Source organism: Aquila chrysaetos, chromosome 20 (assembly GCF_900496995.4).
Source record: "Aquila chrysaetos chrysaetos chromosome 20, bAquChr1.4, whole genome shotgun sequence".
Lineage (NCBI taxonomy): Eukaryota > Metazoa > Chordata > Aves > Accipitriformes > Accipitridae > Aquila > Aquila chrysaetos.
The window spans coordinates 13,514,022-13,528,110 of NC_044023.1; the positions used below are offsets into that span (position 1 = coordinate 13,514,022).

A 14,089-nucleotide genomic window follows, 5' to 3' on the forward strand; every position below is an offset into this window, starting at 1 on the left:
TCCCCAAAACATAAAACTTCTGTAGACACACTGCTGTGAAACATCTACTATAAGTACATCAAATTGGGAAATGTAGCCAAACAGCAGGCAGGACTGTTTGGTCTGCTGCTTCTGCTAAGATATTGGACAGTGCCATGACGGTCCCAGGCAGCCACTAGATGTCCGTCTTGTCCCATCCAAATCAGCCTGAAAAAGCCCTCAAGGAAAATCTGTGCATTCAAATAAATAACAGATCAAACTGGAACCCCAGTATTTGTCTTAAAAGTTTCATCTACATAGACAAAAAAAAAAAATCAAGCTTTACGGCTGGCACTTTAAAGGCGATCCTTTGCTCGCTGCAGTGGTTCAGCATTTGAGGGCCTCCTGCTTTAGCCCTGAACCCAGCATGGGGATGCATCTCCTATCCAAGACACTAGCCAAACCTCTGAACAGCATGACTGCTCTGCAGAAACTGTGAAAGTCCCTCAGCAGGGAAAAATACAGAAACCATTAAAGAGAAAGGTCACGTTCAGCCAGGTGTTTTTCTTCAAGGGGGAAAAGTAAATCAAAGTCCAGTCCTCTCATCTGTCCATCTCCAGGCACCCCTGTGAGGACAAGCAGACAGAAGCCAAGCGGGAGCGACAGAGAAAGCTGTTTCTAGCTAATGACCCTTGTGCCTCTCCATTATCACCAATAGTACTTAATTCAACTCAAACACAAACCAGTCCAAGGAGCTGCATCCTCCATGTCCCTTCTTGCCCACAGGACACACGCAAGAGCAGAATTGAGCAACAGGTAAGTTGCAAGGTGTAAAAGGGGCTGCAGGCACTTTCCAGCAAGCACTGGAGAAGAGGTGCCTGCATGCACGTGGTAGAGATTTACTTGGCACATGGGCAGGGCCGCCATCCCTTCTGGCCCCTGCCAACATGGGTTGGTGCTGAGCACTCCTGGACAAAACCCTCCTGCAGCCACCCCCATCTACTTGACCAGGTGGCACTAGAGGAGGCTGGTCAGGCACTTTAAAATGCCAGTGCTGGCCCAAAATTGCTCTTGGAGAACCATTACACCTCAACCAGAATTGAACAGAAGAAGGAAAACAAGTCCCATGACCCAGGCTAAAGCCACCTGCAGGCACTGAAGGAGGGGAAACAGAGACTAACATGGCAGAGAGCCACCACTCGACACCAACCCAACAGCCTGAGCTGCCTCTGTAGGTTTCTATAAGATCAGACACATACAAGGGGAAAAACGTTCAAGGTCAAGATAAAACCCAAGTCATCTGAATCTGGAGCCTTTTCAGCTTAGACAGCCTGTCACCTGCTGTGGCAGACATGTGACAGATCCTAGAGGACACCCTGCCTTCTCCATCACCGCGTGAGCAGCCCGAGCCGCAGCACAGACCTTCACTCGTGCCTCTACAAGAGAGGCCGGCGCGTTCCCGTTATCAGATGCTGGGATCTGGTCCACCCAGTGCCAGCGCTGCTGAAACATGTCCTGTGCCCCAGCAAAAGCCAGGCACAGATTTGGGTTTAAATCCCTGTCCTTCAGAAACCTGTCCCACACTTCAGAGCCTGGCTAAGGGCGCCTGTGGCACAGGGAAGGGTAGTGACAGCAGGAAAAGGACAATTTAGGATAACACTAGGACCACCCTCTTCCCTTGACAAGGTCAAGCCACTCCCTTCTGTTACTCCCAGGAGAAAAAAAATGCACCTTTCCTGCAGGCAGCCTTCATCTCAGCGTTCCTCGCCCTTCCCAGAGGGAGCCAAGGTTACCCAGAGAAATCCCCGTGCTGCTCTGTCCCCATGCCGCTCCTCTGCACAGGCACCGTTATTTGTTAGTCAGCTACAGTGAACATGCTGAACAGCTCCATCACTCTTCTCAAAAGACTTTTCATTCCTTACTGCCTGCCAGCTCCTGATCAAAATTCAATAGTACCGCAGCACTTGCCTGCACTACGTTTCTCTGTGGAGCAGTCACTGATGTGTATCCGAGTTTGAAGGAGGAACAGCCACGGCATTGCAAAGGGAACTGAGAGCAACAAGGGTACGAGACTGTCTTCTAACACCTGACAGCATTTGGGCTTTTTGTCCTTAACCTCTCTCACGCTGGGCTGCAGGTACAGTGCAGAACTGCTATGCAGAAAAGCCTTGGATACTCTGTGGCTATTATTTTTTAGGGAAAAAGACTGAATCCTACAGTGGCGGGCCGTGATATAAATTCCCCGAAGAGAAAAAACAATGACTAAGAGAAAACTAATGACTAAGTCTATCGGTCTTCCTTATTTCTTGGGAGACACTGATGTTCTGCTTTCAGTACCAGAGGGAAGCAATGGAAATGTGCAGCAGCATGCATGTTAAGAGCTCAAGGATCCCAATGCAGAAAGAGGCACTGAGCTGTTTTACAGTTCAGCTAAGAGGGAATGTGGCCTTGAAACAGAAAACCAAAAGGCCAGATCTGCAGTCAAACCTCCCCAAGGTCTAGCACTTTACACCTATTTGTTCAGGGTTTTTTTGCTGCTGTTCTGCCTATCAGGCAGCACAGGGTAAAACAACCCTATGAGAAGCGTGAGTCAGGGCTGCTGAAATGATCTATTTACAAGTCACAGCTACCGTATAGACAGATTAATTAAGATACAGTGTATGACTCAGTTCCACCTTATATTCTAAGCAATGTCCTGATCCTTTAAATCCTACGCATGCACATATATTCAGACACAGGCACACACACAGTCAACCTCCCTAGTTGCCGAAGGTAAATCTGCGCCTACGTTTATGCAGTATAAATGTCTGCTGCTTGCGGCATGCCAGCCTTGCACTGAGATATGTCCACATGTAACAGACTAAGCAACCAGCAAGGATGGGTCAGAAGACCCCCTGGGATCTGTGGTTTCAGCAGGACACACCACTATCATGGCCGTAAGCTGTAGTTTAGCAATAGGTGAGTCCTGGACAGGAGTTTACAGTGGTTTTGTGGGCAGGCTGGGCACTCTCCCCATGCAAGATGTGCATGGGAAATCACACACCAGGAAGCACCTCTGTGGGAGAGAGGCAGATAAACACACATTCCTGGCTGCTGCATTCAACTGACTCACTGGATCTGACTTTTCCAGAAGTGCCCTGCTCTGAGCCTCTCTCACTGCCCTAACAGCACAGTCCCAACCACCCTGCTTCATAGCACTTGGTACCTTCATAGCACCTTTCCTTTTCAGCAGACTAAAACACCTAAGAAGAGTTTATGACAGCAGAGGAAACTTGGCAAAGTTCAAGATCTCTTCCCACATCAATTCAATGCCTCTGCCCCCAAAACCTCACCTTTCTGCCAGCCCTCGTTTAGTCAAGCCTGAAATGACGATAGGATCGAAAGGTTCCTCCGTCCCGGAGATGGTTATTCCCAAGGGACCGCCATATCGCTTCAGTTCCACTGTGTAGATAATAGCACCGGTTGTCTCCTGCTCATCTGAAAGAGAAAACAGGAATGCTGAAATTTTTAATTAGCCATATGAAAGAAGTCATAGGAAAGACTTGCAGCATTTAGAAGCAAAAGCCTGAGGTCATCAGCCATGCTCGTACCAAATAGGATTTTAACCTTCCACACTCCATTTAAGGGCAGAATAACAAAAATAGACTATAATCAATTGGAAAGTGGTGACCGGACAGGCAGCAGCCCTTATCTTTGTTAGTTTGCACTACCTATTGGGAAATGTCATTACAGTGGACAGGCACCAGTTTGCATCAGGATTTCTGTACCAGAGTTATCTTCATCCTTCCTAATCTTCAATTTGACCAGGTCTTCACACTGCCTTAAAATCTGCACAGCATCCTCCATTGAGCAATTGTCGAGTCGGATGTTATCAATGGCTAACAGCTTGTCTCCCGGCTCCAAGGTGCCAGTTCTATGTGGAAAGGAAAAGAAAACTTACTTAAAGTACATTTGTATTTGCCTTTCAGATCCTACCACTCATTCAGTCCTGTGGTGGCAATGACAATATTAACTTCTTGCTGTCCTTGATCTTTTCTGGGAAACAACCATGTACGGAGTCTGGGACAATTGTGACTTAAAGAGAGGAAGTTTGTGTAGAGTGTGCATCAAGACAGAACAAGGCAGGAAGATTAGATATACAGCCTAGGTAACCTACAGCACTGAAAAATGCCTCATGTTTAACTGACAGATATTCTACCTTTCATGGAAACTCCTGTATAAGCACTCTAGAAACGAGCCCTCCGGCAGCACTAAATTCCTCTGAAAGCCTTGCTGTAAGGTACTGGGATCGGAGGTGAAGTCAATAAATGCTGAGTTATTTGCACAGTTCTCCACCAGTGCCCACAATTCACTCACTCTGTTCACCTGAGCAGGAACTGAGACATGGCAAACTACCTGATGAGACATAGCACCTTATGGGATATATGAAGCCCTTTACCACATGCTCTTAAATGCTAAACATCTATTTCCTATAGGGTCAGCAGACATCTGAATTGGTGCCCTGGCCACCTTCTCCACTAGCTCAACTCTACTTCAATACAGACAGTTTTTATTGCAAACCCTACTGCGGTCTCAGACAAACCCCTAGGTTTGAGATCTCCTCGCATGCTGGCAAAATCCAGACCCAAGTACTACTGCTTGGGCTTCATTCTACCTCTCATTACTGGCTCTGACATTTTGCAATGGGTTTGGCAGATGCGAAATTCTGCACTCACCTATGTGCTACGCTCCCCTTCTTGATGTCAGAGATGATCAAAGGTTCCCCAGGCTTTCTACTTGCAGCTGCAAAAGAGACACATGGGTACAAAGCTCGGTATTGAGTCTGCTTTCTAGGATGGGGATGGTTAATGGGGAGAAGGAGTCGTAAAGAAAGGGAATTTATATTCCTTTGACAAAATGATGCTTCACACTTGAACTCTGGAAGCCACACCAGGAAAAAAAAAGAAGTAAATCCCTGCAAAAGTTTGTTGGTTGCCCTTTGCCCAAGTTAGCTAGCTTCTACCTTCGGACTTCTCCTGAAGAGGAGGACATGTGGTGTCCAGCAGCAAGAGGTGGCATTGCCCGATCCCAGCACTGTTAAACACCCGCTCACCCACATCACTGACACAAGACAGCAAGTGAGTCAATGGCTGTGGCAGTAATCAGACATTACAGCACTGCTGCCCAAGGAGTACCTAGCTCAGCGCTGTGCTTAATATAAGCATTTCTGTGTTCTTGAAGTAAAGTGGGCTGGGAAATTTTCCAGGTGGAAAATAACCCAGGAAAAATTAGATAAAGCACTGTTTTCCAGCTGGTTCAGCTCCCCAGGCCACTTCATCATACAACCAGATAAATCAGGGCTGGTCTCAGTGCTGGAGCTGGAAGGGGTGGTTTCCAACTCTTCTCTCCTGCCCAACCCTGATAACTTTTTCATCCCACAATAGATGTGAGTACGCATCTCTGGGAGCATTTGCATCTTCAGATTTGACTGCAAGACCTGCTGCTCTCTTGAGAAATCCAGGAGAGATTTATGACTCGAACCCCTCCTGACGTCTCTGCCATGCACACACCAAACATATGCCAAGAGCATCCTTTTCACCCTGCATCACACCCTCCTGCCTTGCTATGGGAATTGCATCGTCTCATTTAAAGCTGACAGAGCTTCTCAGCAAAAACTGCGTGGGAAGGAAGAAACTCGCAGCGTCTGAACATATCAGGTGCAGGTCAGAGATTAAAATATCTGTGAGGCACGTGGCATCAAACACACAGAGATCCACCTGCCTGAACAGCAGTTAGAGAGCACCCCAGAAAGTCAGACATAAAGGAGTGCTTCCTCTTACCAACCTCTCTGCTCTAGATACTTCTGTTGTTTACATTCATTTATGAGATTTAAAAACATATGTGCTAACCCGTCACATTTAAGAATACCCTCTCCCAGTTATAACTAAACCTTCTGTACTGAACAGAGCAAAAAGACAACCAATCTCAGTCATAGCAGGGCTGAGTATAAAAGTTAGGTCAGACAGCAAAGAGCAGACCCTGACTGATTTTACAATAGTCACGGCAATACAACTGCTGAATGATACAGAGCTGGGAAGAATTATTTTCCCCGTGTCTTACTGGAGTGGGGTGCCAGGCAATTTTGGTCTGGACACTCATGTTCAGCTCGTGGCTGTGGGTTGAACAGAAGCAGATGGGCTGTGGAGATTCACCGAGGGCTCGTGCCTATATTCAACCTGTCCATGGCACAGACCAGCCAGCAGATAGACCGACACACACCAGGCAGAGCTGAGCGGTGGGAGGGAAGAATGGGGTGCAGCAGCTAAAATCAACACAGAAATCCCCCCTCTGATCGAGAAGCCCACACGGCGTGGACTAACAGCACAGGGGACAGAGATTTATCACCCTGTTATTACTATTGCTGTTCTCTTTTTCAATATAGAAGATTTATTTGCTGCTGAGAGAGGTGTACAATGCGGTGGTCCAAGCGGCGGTGGTGGGAGACCCTGTTAGCACACTCTGAGCCCTGGGTCGGGCTGGCATCGCTGCATGTTTAATCACTCCCTAGCCTGGTTCTGTCAAAACGATCCAGGTTAGCAAAAATACTTTTCACTGCAAGGTTTGTTTACTAGTTTCAAAGCAGAGGCAGTGTGACAGAAAGGGGTTAGGGAGGATCTCCACAGTCCTGGTGGTGGGTTGGGATGGCCGTCTCTAAACCTGACCCAGCCACAGCTGGAACAGTGTGTCCAGAGACTGTTAACACTCAAAAGAGCAAAGAAGGGGGAAAGAAAAACAATAAAGAAGCAAGTATAGACAAGAACACGCCTCAAGCTCTGCAGAAATGGTGTTTATCTCTGCGTCTGCCTTACAAGCCCTGCGACACATGGAGGGATCCTGCCCACGGTCAGTCTTTGAGCAGAGAGCGAGACCCCGTCCTTCTGCAGTTCCGCAACTGGTGTCAGCACTGAACGCAGCACAAGCTTCCCGTATCAGAAGCAAGGGTGACAAACCAAGTGCTTTGTCCATTAGGAGACAAAGCAAGTTTTAAGGAAAAATCATTCTGGATTTTGTTTGTGTTATTTTTGGAAGTTGTGCTTTCCAAACAGATTTTCTTGAGACTTCAGTTAATGGAAGAGCCATGTACAACTGCATACAACTGTCCCTACCATCAGAGTACCCAAACTTTAATAAATGGCAGCCGTCTGTTTTAAATAATCACTTAGTATAAAATGGAAAGGCTTTATAAAACCATCATTATTAGTCAGCACCTACAAATCTGAAGGGTAAGTTAGAGAGACATAATGAATAATCATTCTCTCTCTAGCGGCGTAAGATACAAAGTTAAGATCATGACACCTCAAAGCACAGAACGCTCATTTGCTGTTCGTTTTAAAAACCAGTAGTTACTAGCTCCATTAATTCGCCTTTGGCATCCCAAAGCCCTTCCCAGCGCCCCAGCAGAGCGCCCAGCTGGGCTTTCTGCCCGTCAGCTGGGACCAGGCTGTCACCGACCGCCCCAGCCACCCTGGGACCCATGTTTTTAACAGTCCTGTGCTGTTCTTGCAGGGTGACAATGTGCCTCTGTGTAACGGCTGCCTGTCTACAGGTGAGAGACCTGCAGTTTCACTGAAGTGGTGGCTCAGTCTAGGTCAGAGGCACTAGATATGTAGATCCCTGGTGAGATTTTGGATAAACCATTTCCAATTTGCCTGCAATTAAAACCAAAACTTAAACTACATTATTATTTTATTAGGGCCATGGTCTTTGGCGTTAAGACACTTGCACAGATGAGTAAAGCCTCTTTATCCATTTGTTTCTGCTGTCGATGTGGTTATTCCTCTTCAAATGACATTGCCTTGGTAATTCTGTTTTCTGCAGGAAGACACGGTTCGGACACCCAGCTTTGCCTCTGGGTCTTTCTTTCCCGGCTGTAAAATGGAGATGGCAGCAAAGGGAGTCAAGGGAAGAGATGAATCGAGGCACAGAGGCAGAAGCTGCTGTGCAGAAACCCACGCTCTCTCGGCAGGCGCTCTCGTTGTGGCCTCCATCTGCTAGGCAAACCACTTCAGGTGTAAGTAGGCTCTTTTTCAGATACATTTGTATTTTTGGCGGGTTTACCAGTACAAAAGATAGTTTAAATCTGCTCCAGTGGCCCAGAGAAAGCTCCATAAATCAACAGCTGGTGAAGGTAGAAGCATGGGGTGGGCGAGAAACTCAAAATGAAAACACTGCTTGGCGGTGGTGACAGGGCAGTGATAAAAAGGTGACTTGATCAATACTGTTATTTACTTTTTATAAATTGCTTTCAGTCTCTCGCCACCTCTGCTGGGATTCTGGCTCGCTCGGCGTTTACTCTGTGATGGATGATGAGGCCAGAAACACATGTCCAGTTTGTGTTTTTAATAGAATGCATAATGACTCATATTGGTAAATTATTCCCCTCCAAGGAGCACGAGCACATATCTCACACACATCAACCCATTATAAATGCCCTTCGTTATTGACCAAGCCAAAGCAGCACTCTGCCAACATGTAATTAAAGAAATTGAAATAATGCCGTAAGAATACATTTAAGAAAGCAAGCATTTATAAATGGGAGAAAACAAACAAAATCAGAAACCCAATAATCTCAGGATAGCTAAGGAATGAGAAGAGGGATAAAAGCAAATCAGAATCAATTACAAAAAGCAGCAGTGAAAATCAAATCCCCAGTACCCAACTTTTTTTTTTTTTATCATTCATTAGTTTTAGCAGCAGGTGCATAAATTATCAGTGCCTCCAGCAGGATATTTGTGCCACCGCAGATCTATTTCCTTTCATAATCTCCAGGCAGCAAAACCAGGACAGAATACCCCACTTTGGTAAAAGCACCGGAGTGAATCAGCTGCAAATCTCAGTTGAAGCTGCAATGTTAGCGAGGGGGTAGGACAGGAGGCTGCTGGGCACACCGCCGCTTGCAGACACACTCTGCAGGGCTGGTGGCAGGTCCCAGGTTAATCCAGCACCAGCAAAGCTGAATGTATGTTGCTCGGCTCACAGATCCATCTTCTTGCTAGGACAGTGATTACACTGCTTAAGCGACTTAATTGAAGTTATCTATCTACCCAAATTCCAGTTTTATTGCCCGCAAGCAGATATACTACCTACTCCTTATCTGCAGTACTTCACGCCAAGGGCACAGGAATTGATTTGTTAAGATATATAAAGGTAATTTGATAAACATACTATATAAAGCATTAATGCATATTTAAAATGAAAGGTAATTTCAATATCTGTTTAAACAGCAACAACAACACACCTGTACCCTGCAGTGAATTTCACAACTAGCCCTTGGAGAGGATGTTTGAGACAGACAAAAAAAAAAAAAACACAAATCAAAAAAAGCAATCTTTTATGTAATCAACTATCATTTTCCAGAGGCTAATAACAAATCCATATCTTATATTAAGAGGTCAGGTATTGAACATGCAAGAATACACGACTATCAGCTTCTCGCTCATGGAGATTTTAATTTGTAAGAGATTTACAGAAAATCTACAAAGGCATAACTGTATCATTAAGACTGAATGCAGCCAGCAAGATCAGAGCACTTGAGGCATGTGTTTTGCTAATGGAGATGAGTAGCTCAGACTAACAAGAGCCAAGCCTTCACATCCCTGTGTCAAAAATCTCAGTTTGCACATCTTTGCATCCTCACCATTCAGAGCACCTCAGAGGTCCCTGTAAACAAGTGAGCTTCACAGCCCACACAGCTCCTTGAATGATGCAGAGCAGAAAGGAGTGCACACTTTGCTCTTCAACCAGAGCAGCTGTTTTACAAACAAATGCAGCCATCTCCCTGGGACAGAAACCAAGACACTGGAGTAGGGAGAAAATGAGAGCCACTTTGCTGGCTTCTTGTCCCTTCACCCCTGGATGAAGTGCATGCAAGCAGTGCACACGAGGAAGCTTCGGTGTTTTGCTTTGCTAATTTTCATTTAGCGAACATAGGAGACTGAAATGAGGCTTGAGGGCACCGAGGTGCCACAGAAATACAAAGCACAGTCAGTGAGAGACTCACCCCTTTGATTTCCTATTCATCCTTTGGGGAATGGAAGGGGAAGCGATGCCATATGCATACACTTGCATCATGTGTCTTGATTTGCTACATCCCTTTGCCACGCTGTGTTTGAGCAGGGGGAAGAAACCCGTCTGTGCGCACAGACCACAACCGGGGGCTCACCCAGCCCAAGCCTTCTCTTTCTGGAAAGCCTGGAGACCTTGGAGAAGATTAAATGCCCTCAGCAAACATCTGGCCCTCACCAGGAGCAAGCACAGACCCTCTCTGTACGTTCATCCCAGAACCAGCAGCGCCTGCTCTCCTCACACAAAAACCTCCTGGGTTTTCAACCCTTTTATGAGGCTTTCCAGCAGATTTATGGTTCCTCCTGCAGCCAGCTCCATTACGTGAATTCTTCCAACACATCCATCAAGAATTCTGCTCTCCCTCCCTTTACTTAGCCCATCTCCCAATTAGCTCTGAGAGCCACAGCACAGCAAGAACTTGATCGGTTTTATTTCTGTAGTGCTCCTCTGATGGGGTCATAACACTTTCTGCCCGTGTAAGAAGGCAGCGGCAAACCTTCCTGGACAGAGGAATTAACTACTGATGAGCCTGCTGAAGCCGAGAGGTAAAACTCAAGGAAAGCAACTCATCTTTCATCTACAGCGTAGCTGGACCACAAAGGTTATGAACAAACCCAATTCTGTGGCCACAACGGTGCAGGGCGTCTTCTACTGACTCCTCCAGCTTGTCATCTATTTAACCTGCCCCAGTTCTACAGAGTAGGAAACAGGAATCCAATGTGGGATGCCAGTAAACCAAGTCCCCTACTTTAAACACTTTTCTTTGTCAGAAGGAGAGCTGTAAAAGCTGTTTCTAGATCTATACAAGCATTCAAATCAGCAGAACTGGGAAGAACTGAGCAAAATAGAGAAGAGTTATTTTTACCTCTTTTCTCTTGCTGCTTGCATCACACTCCTGCATGCACATCATGTCTCTGCAGGAGGTACTTACCATAAGGCTGCTTGCTTTGGTTTTAATGTTTGAAACTGGTATGTTTATCTGCTCGGTCAAAAGCAGAGTGACAAAATGATGATCTAATTTGCTAAGGGTCATGTGGACATAGGCTTCTATAGACTAATATATGAAAACAGAATTAGGATTCAACTTGCATTTCATCCTTGCCACTGCGTTTTCTGGATGGCTGTCTTTTGCTACATTTGTAAATATAATTTGGCTTTGACTCAGCAAAGGACTGAAACACATCTTAAGTTTATGCATATGCATTACTTAAACAATGTCCTGCAAACATGTTCAACAATCAAAAAGATCAAATCTATTATATTGTTAAAAAACTGCTTTGTAGTTGGGATAATGGGTATCTAACTATTTAAAACCCAGGGGTCAGTTTCTTTTTATTTAGCGGTGATTTCAAAAAAGCGTGTGAAATCAATTTTTTAAACAAATTTCAAATGAAAATATTTTCAACATAAAAATACGTTTGAAGTGTAAATGGACATCTGAAGCAGTCCCATTAAGTGAGACTCCACAAATAAAACCTAATATTCTTTCCGGCAGCTCCCAGGTTCATTTTGCTCTCCAGGCCCAGATACAAACTGAGCTTTGAAGCTTAAATGGGGTAAAACCCTGGCCATGCTCAAGCCAGAAGTTTTTTGCTACCAGATCCATCGTCCTAGGTTGCTACCTGAGATTGCAACGCCAATGCAGTGGGCAGGGCAGCAGGTTGGGAACCCAGCGCAGGCTGGGCTGCTGCACCATGCCAGTGAAATGTCATTACGGGTACCCCGCTGCTTTCGGAAAGCACTTTGATGTCTTCAGACAGTAATTGCTACCAAGCCAAATGTTAAATACTGGGCTCTTATTTCTCAGGATTATCCTTGTGGCACAAATAGGGGAAGCTGGGAAGAGGGAGAAGAAATAACATAGGGTGCAAATCCATCATCCTGTCAATGTTCAAGTCACTCCTGAGAATCACCCCACTTAGACCAGAACACCTCCAATTAACTCACTAACTAATGCTGTAAATGCCAAGAGGTAATTGCAAATAGCTTATCTATTTTAAAGAAACCTCATTTTAAATTGTCCCTAGTGACTCCATTCCCCAGACACAGCTGGGTCCATGCTCCTGAAGGCTTAGATGCAAGATCCCATTACTGCAGTTTCACAAGCTGCTTTGTTTCAGCTGAGAGGTGGTGGCAGCCTCTGGGCATGGCAAATCTGAGATGATTCAACTCAGTTTACCCAGCAGTGAAAGAGGGATGAGTGACGTGAGACCTGTTCACATTTGCCATATAGGAAAAATTCACTGATGCATAACAAGACCCCAAGCTAGCCAGAAATTTGGGATGGAACTGCCTATATTATCTCCTTACAACATCCTCTCCAAAGAGGCCAAAAGGTCTTTAAATGAAAAAAATATGCTTCAGAAGAGAAACTAAGGTAATTAGTCAAGAGTGAGCAGAGAAAAGAGAAAAAAAAGAAAAATGTTTATGTCTCATTTTCTCAGTGCCGACCAAGTCCTGGCACATGGATGTCCTCCTCCATGGCTGAGGTCAGTCAAGGTAACGACTCCCAGCAAACCCTGCCCAGCACCCTCCTGTCCCTAAAGTGCCTTCCCCCCACCTCTAAGGCCTGCCACCCTCTTCATCCTCCTCTTCCTCTTGGCAGTTTCCCCTCTCTATCCTTCAAGCTGTGGGTTCACCTCACACTTGCTCTCCTCCCTCCACCTCTTCCTGCAAGGGTCCCACCAGACCCAGGCAATTCTTTTTTAAAAGGAACATAATACAACTGTGAGCAAGGAAATAAAAATAATATTACTAATAATATAATATAATATTAGTCTGCAGCACAGACCAACTGATCAGTTGAGATGCATCCTTTGCCCCAACCCTTCATGCAGCTGCTTTCCTCTGTGGCCGCCAGCTCGTGGGGGCAGGAAACACACATCTAATTCAGTTTGGGATAAATCACAAGCACTGCAAGCACTACCAGGAAACCCTACATAATCTTATCTCTCTCCATTGGGCCCCTCTGGTGTGCCAGGGTGGAAAGCAGAGGCTCTTGCAACTGCTAGCACAAGTCTGAGCAATACTTACAGCTGATTGTAATTCCAAGCTCTACACCTCTTTTCTTGGGCAATTTAACGTGGAAAGTACCGCTGCTGGGTATGACAGACTCTATAAAACCAAAAACAGACAAAAAAGAAAATAGGAGAAAAAAGAGAGTTTTCAGTCGCGTGGATGGTTTCTTTGGAACCAAGAAAAACAAGCCCATAAAACTCAGCTTTATTGGTTCAAATAAGGTTGTTATCTGAGGCCCTGTGGACTTTAGGTTAAAATTTGAATTCTCATTAAAAATACATGCTCTGAATGTCAAGTGAAGTGCTCACATCACGCTGTATTTCAAGATTGAGGCAGCTCTCTTAATGTAAAAGGAAAAAATCATAGACTCATAGAATGGTTTGGGTTGGAAGGGATCTTAAAGATCATCTAGATCCAACCCCCTGCCATGGGCAGGGACACCTTCCACTAGACCAGGTTGCTCAAAGCCCCATCCAACCTGGCCTTGAACACTGCCAGGGATGGGGCATCCACAGCCTCTCTGGGCAACCTGTTCCAGTGCCTCACCACCCTCACAGTATAGAATTTCTTCATCATGTCTAATCTAAATCTACCCTCTTTCAGTTTAAAGCCATTACCCCTCATCCTATCACTACACTCCCTGATAAAAAGCCCCTCCCCATCTTTCCTGTAGGCCCCCTTTTAAGTACTGGAAGGCCGCTATAAGCCTTCTCTTCAAAAACTTTTTTTTTTTTTTAATACAAAGCTGCACTTTAGCCCCAGCCAGTAGCTTTGGCTCCCTCCTTGCTTCAAGGCCATAAATTAATATAAATATTATTCATATTAATGGGCAAATATTTAAAGTGCAGGTGGCCTCTTCAACTACTCCTTAGGCTTATCTCAGCCAAGGGGTGAAGAGGTGAGCACAAGGCATTTGTGAAAGGATCAGAAGGACCCTCCATCTCAGTGCACATTACAGAACAACGAGAAATGGAAAAGGTCCTCAGAGGGTCCTCTCGCTCTTCCCTCT

The 14,089-nt window shown here is 45.6% G+C and overlaps 1 protein-coding gene across 10 annotated transcripts in view; it reads right to left on the reverse strand.

Annotated features, from left to right (window-relative positions):
* GRIP2 (glutamate receptor interacting protein 2) overlaps positions 1-14,089 on the reverse strand; it is a 303,102-nt gene that overhangs the window by 20,503 nt on the left and 268,510 nt on the right. For all 10 annotated transcript variants that reach the window (XM_029995974.2, XM_029995969.2, XM_029995968.1 and 7 more), the window contains exons 14-17: positions 13,096-13,176; positions 4,674-4,740; positions 3,726-3,871; positions 3,291-3,435 (exon numbers count right to left, since the gene is read on the reverse strand). In XM_029995974.2, coding sequence (XP_029851834.1) covers positions 3,291-3,435; positions 3,726-3,871; positions 4,674-4,740; positions 13,096-13,176 — 439 coding nt within the window. The remainder of the gene's footprint in view (positions 1-3,290; positions 3,436-3,725; positions 3,872-4,673; positions 4,741-13,095; positions 13,177-14,089) is intronic.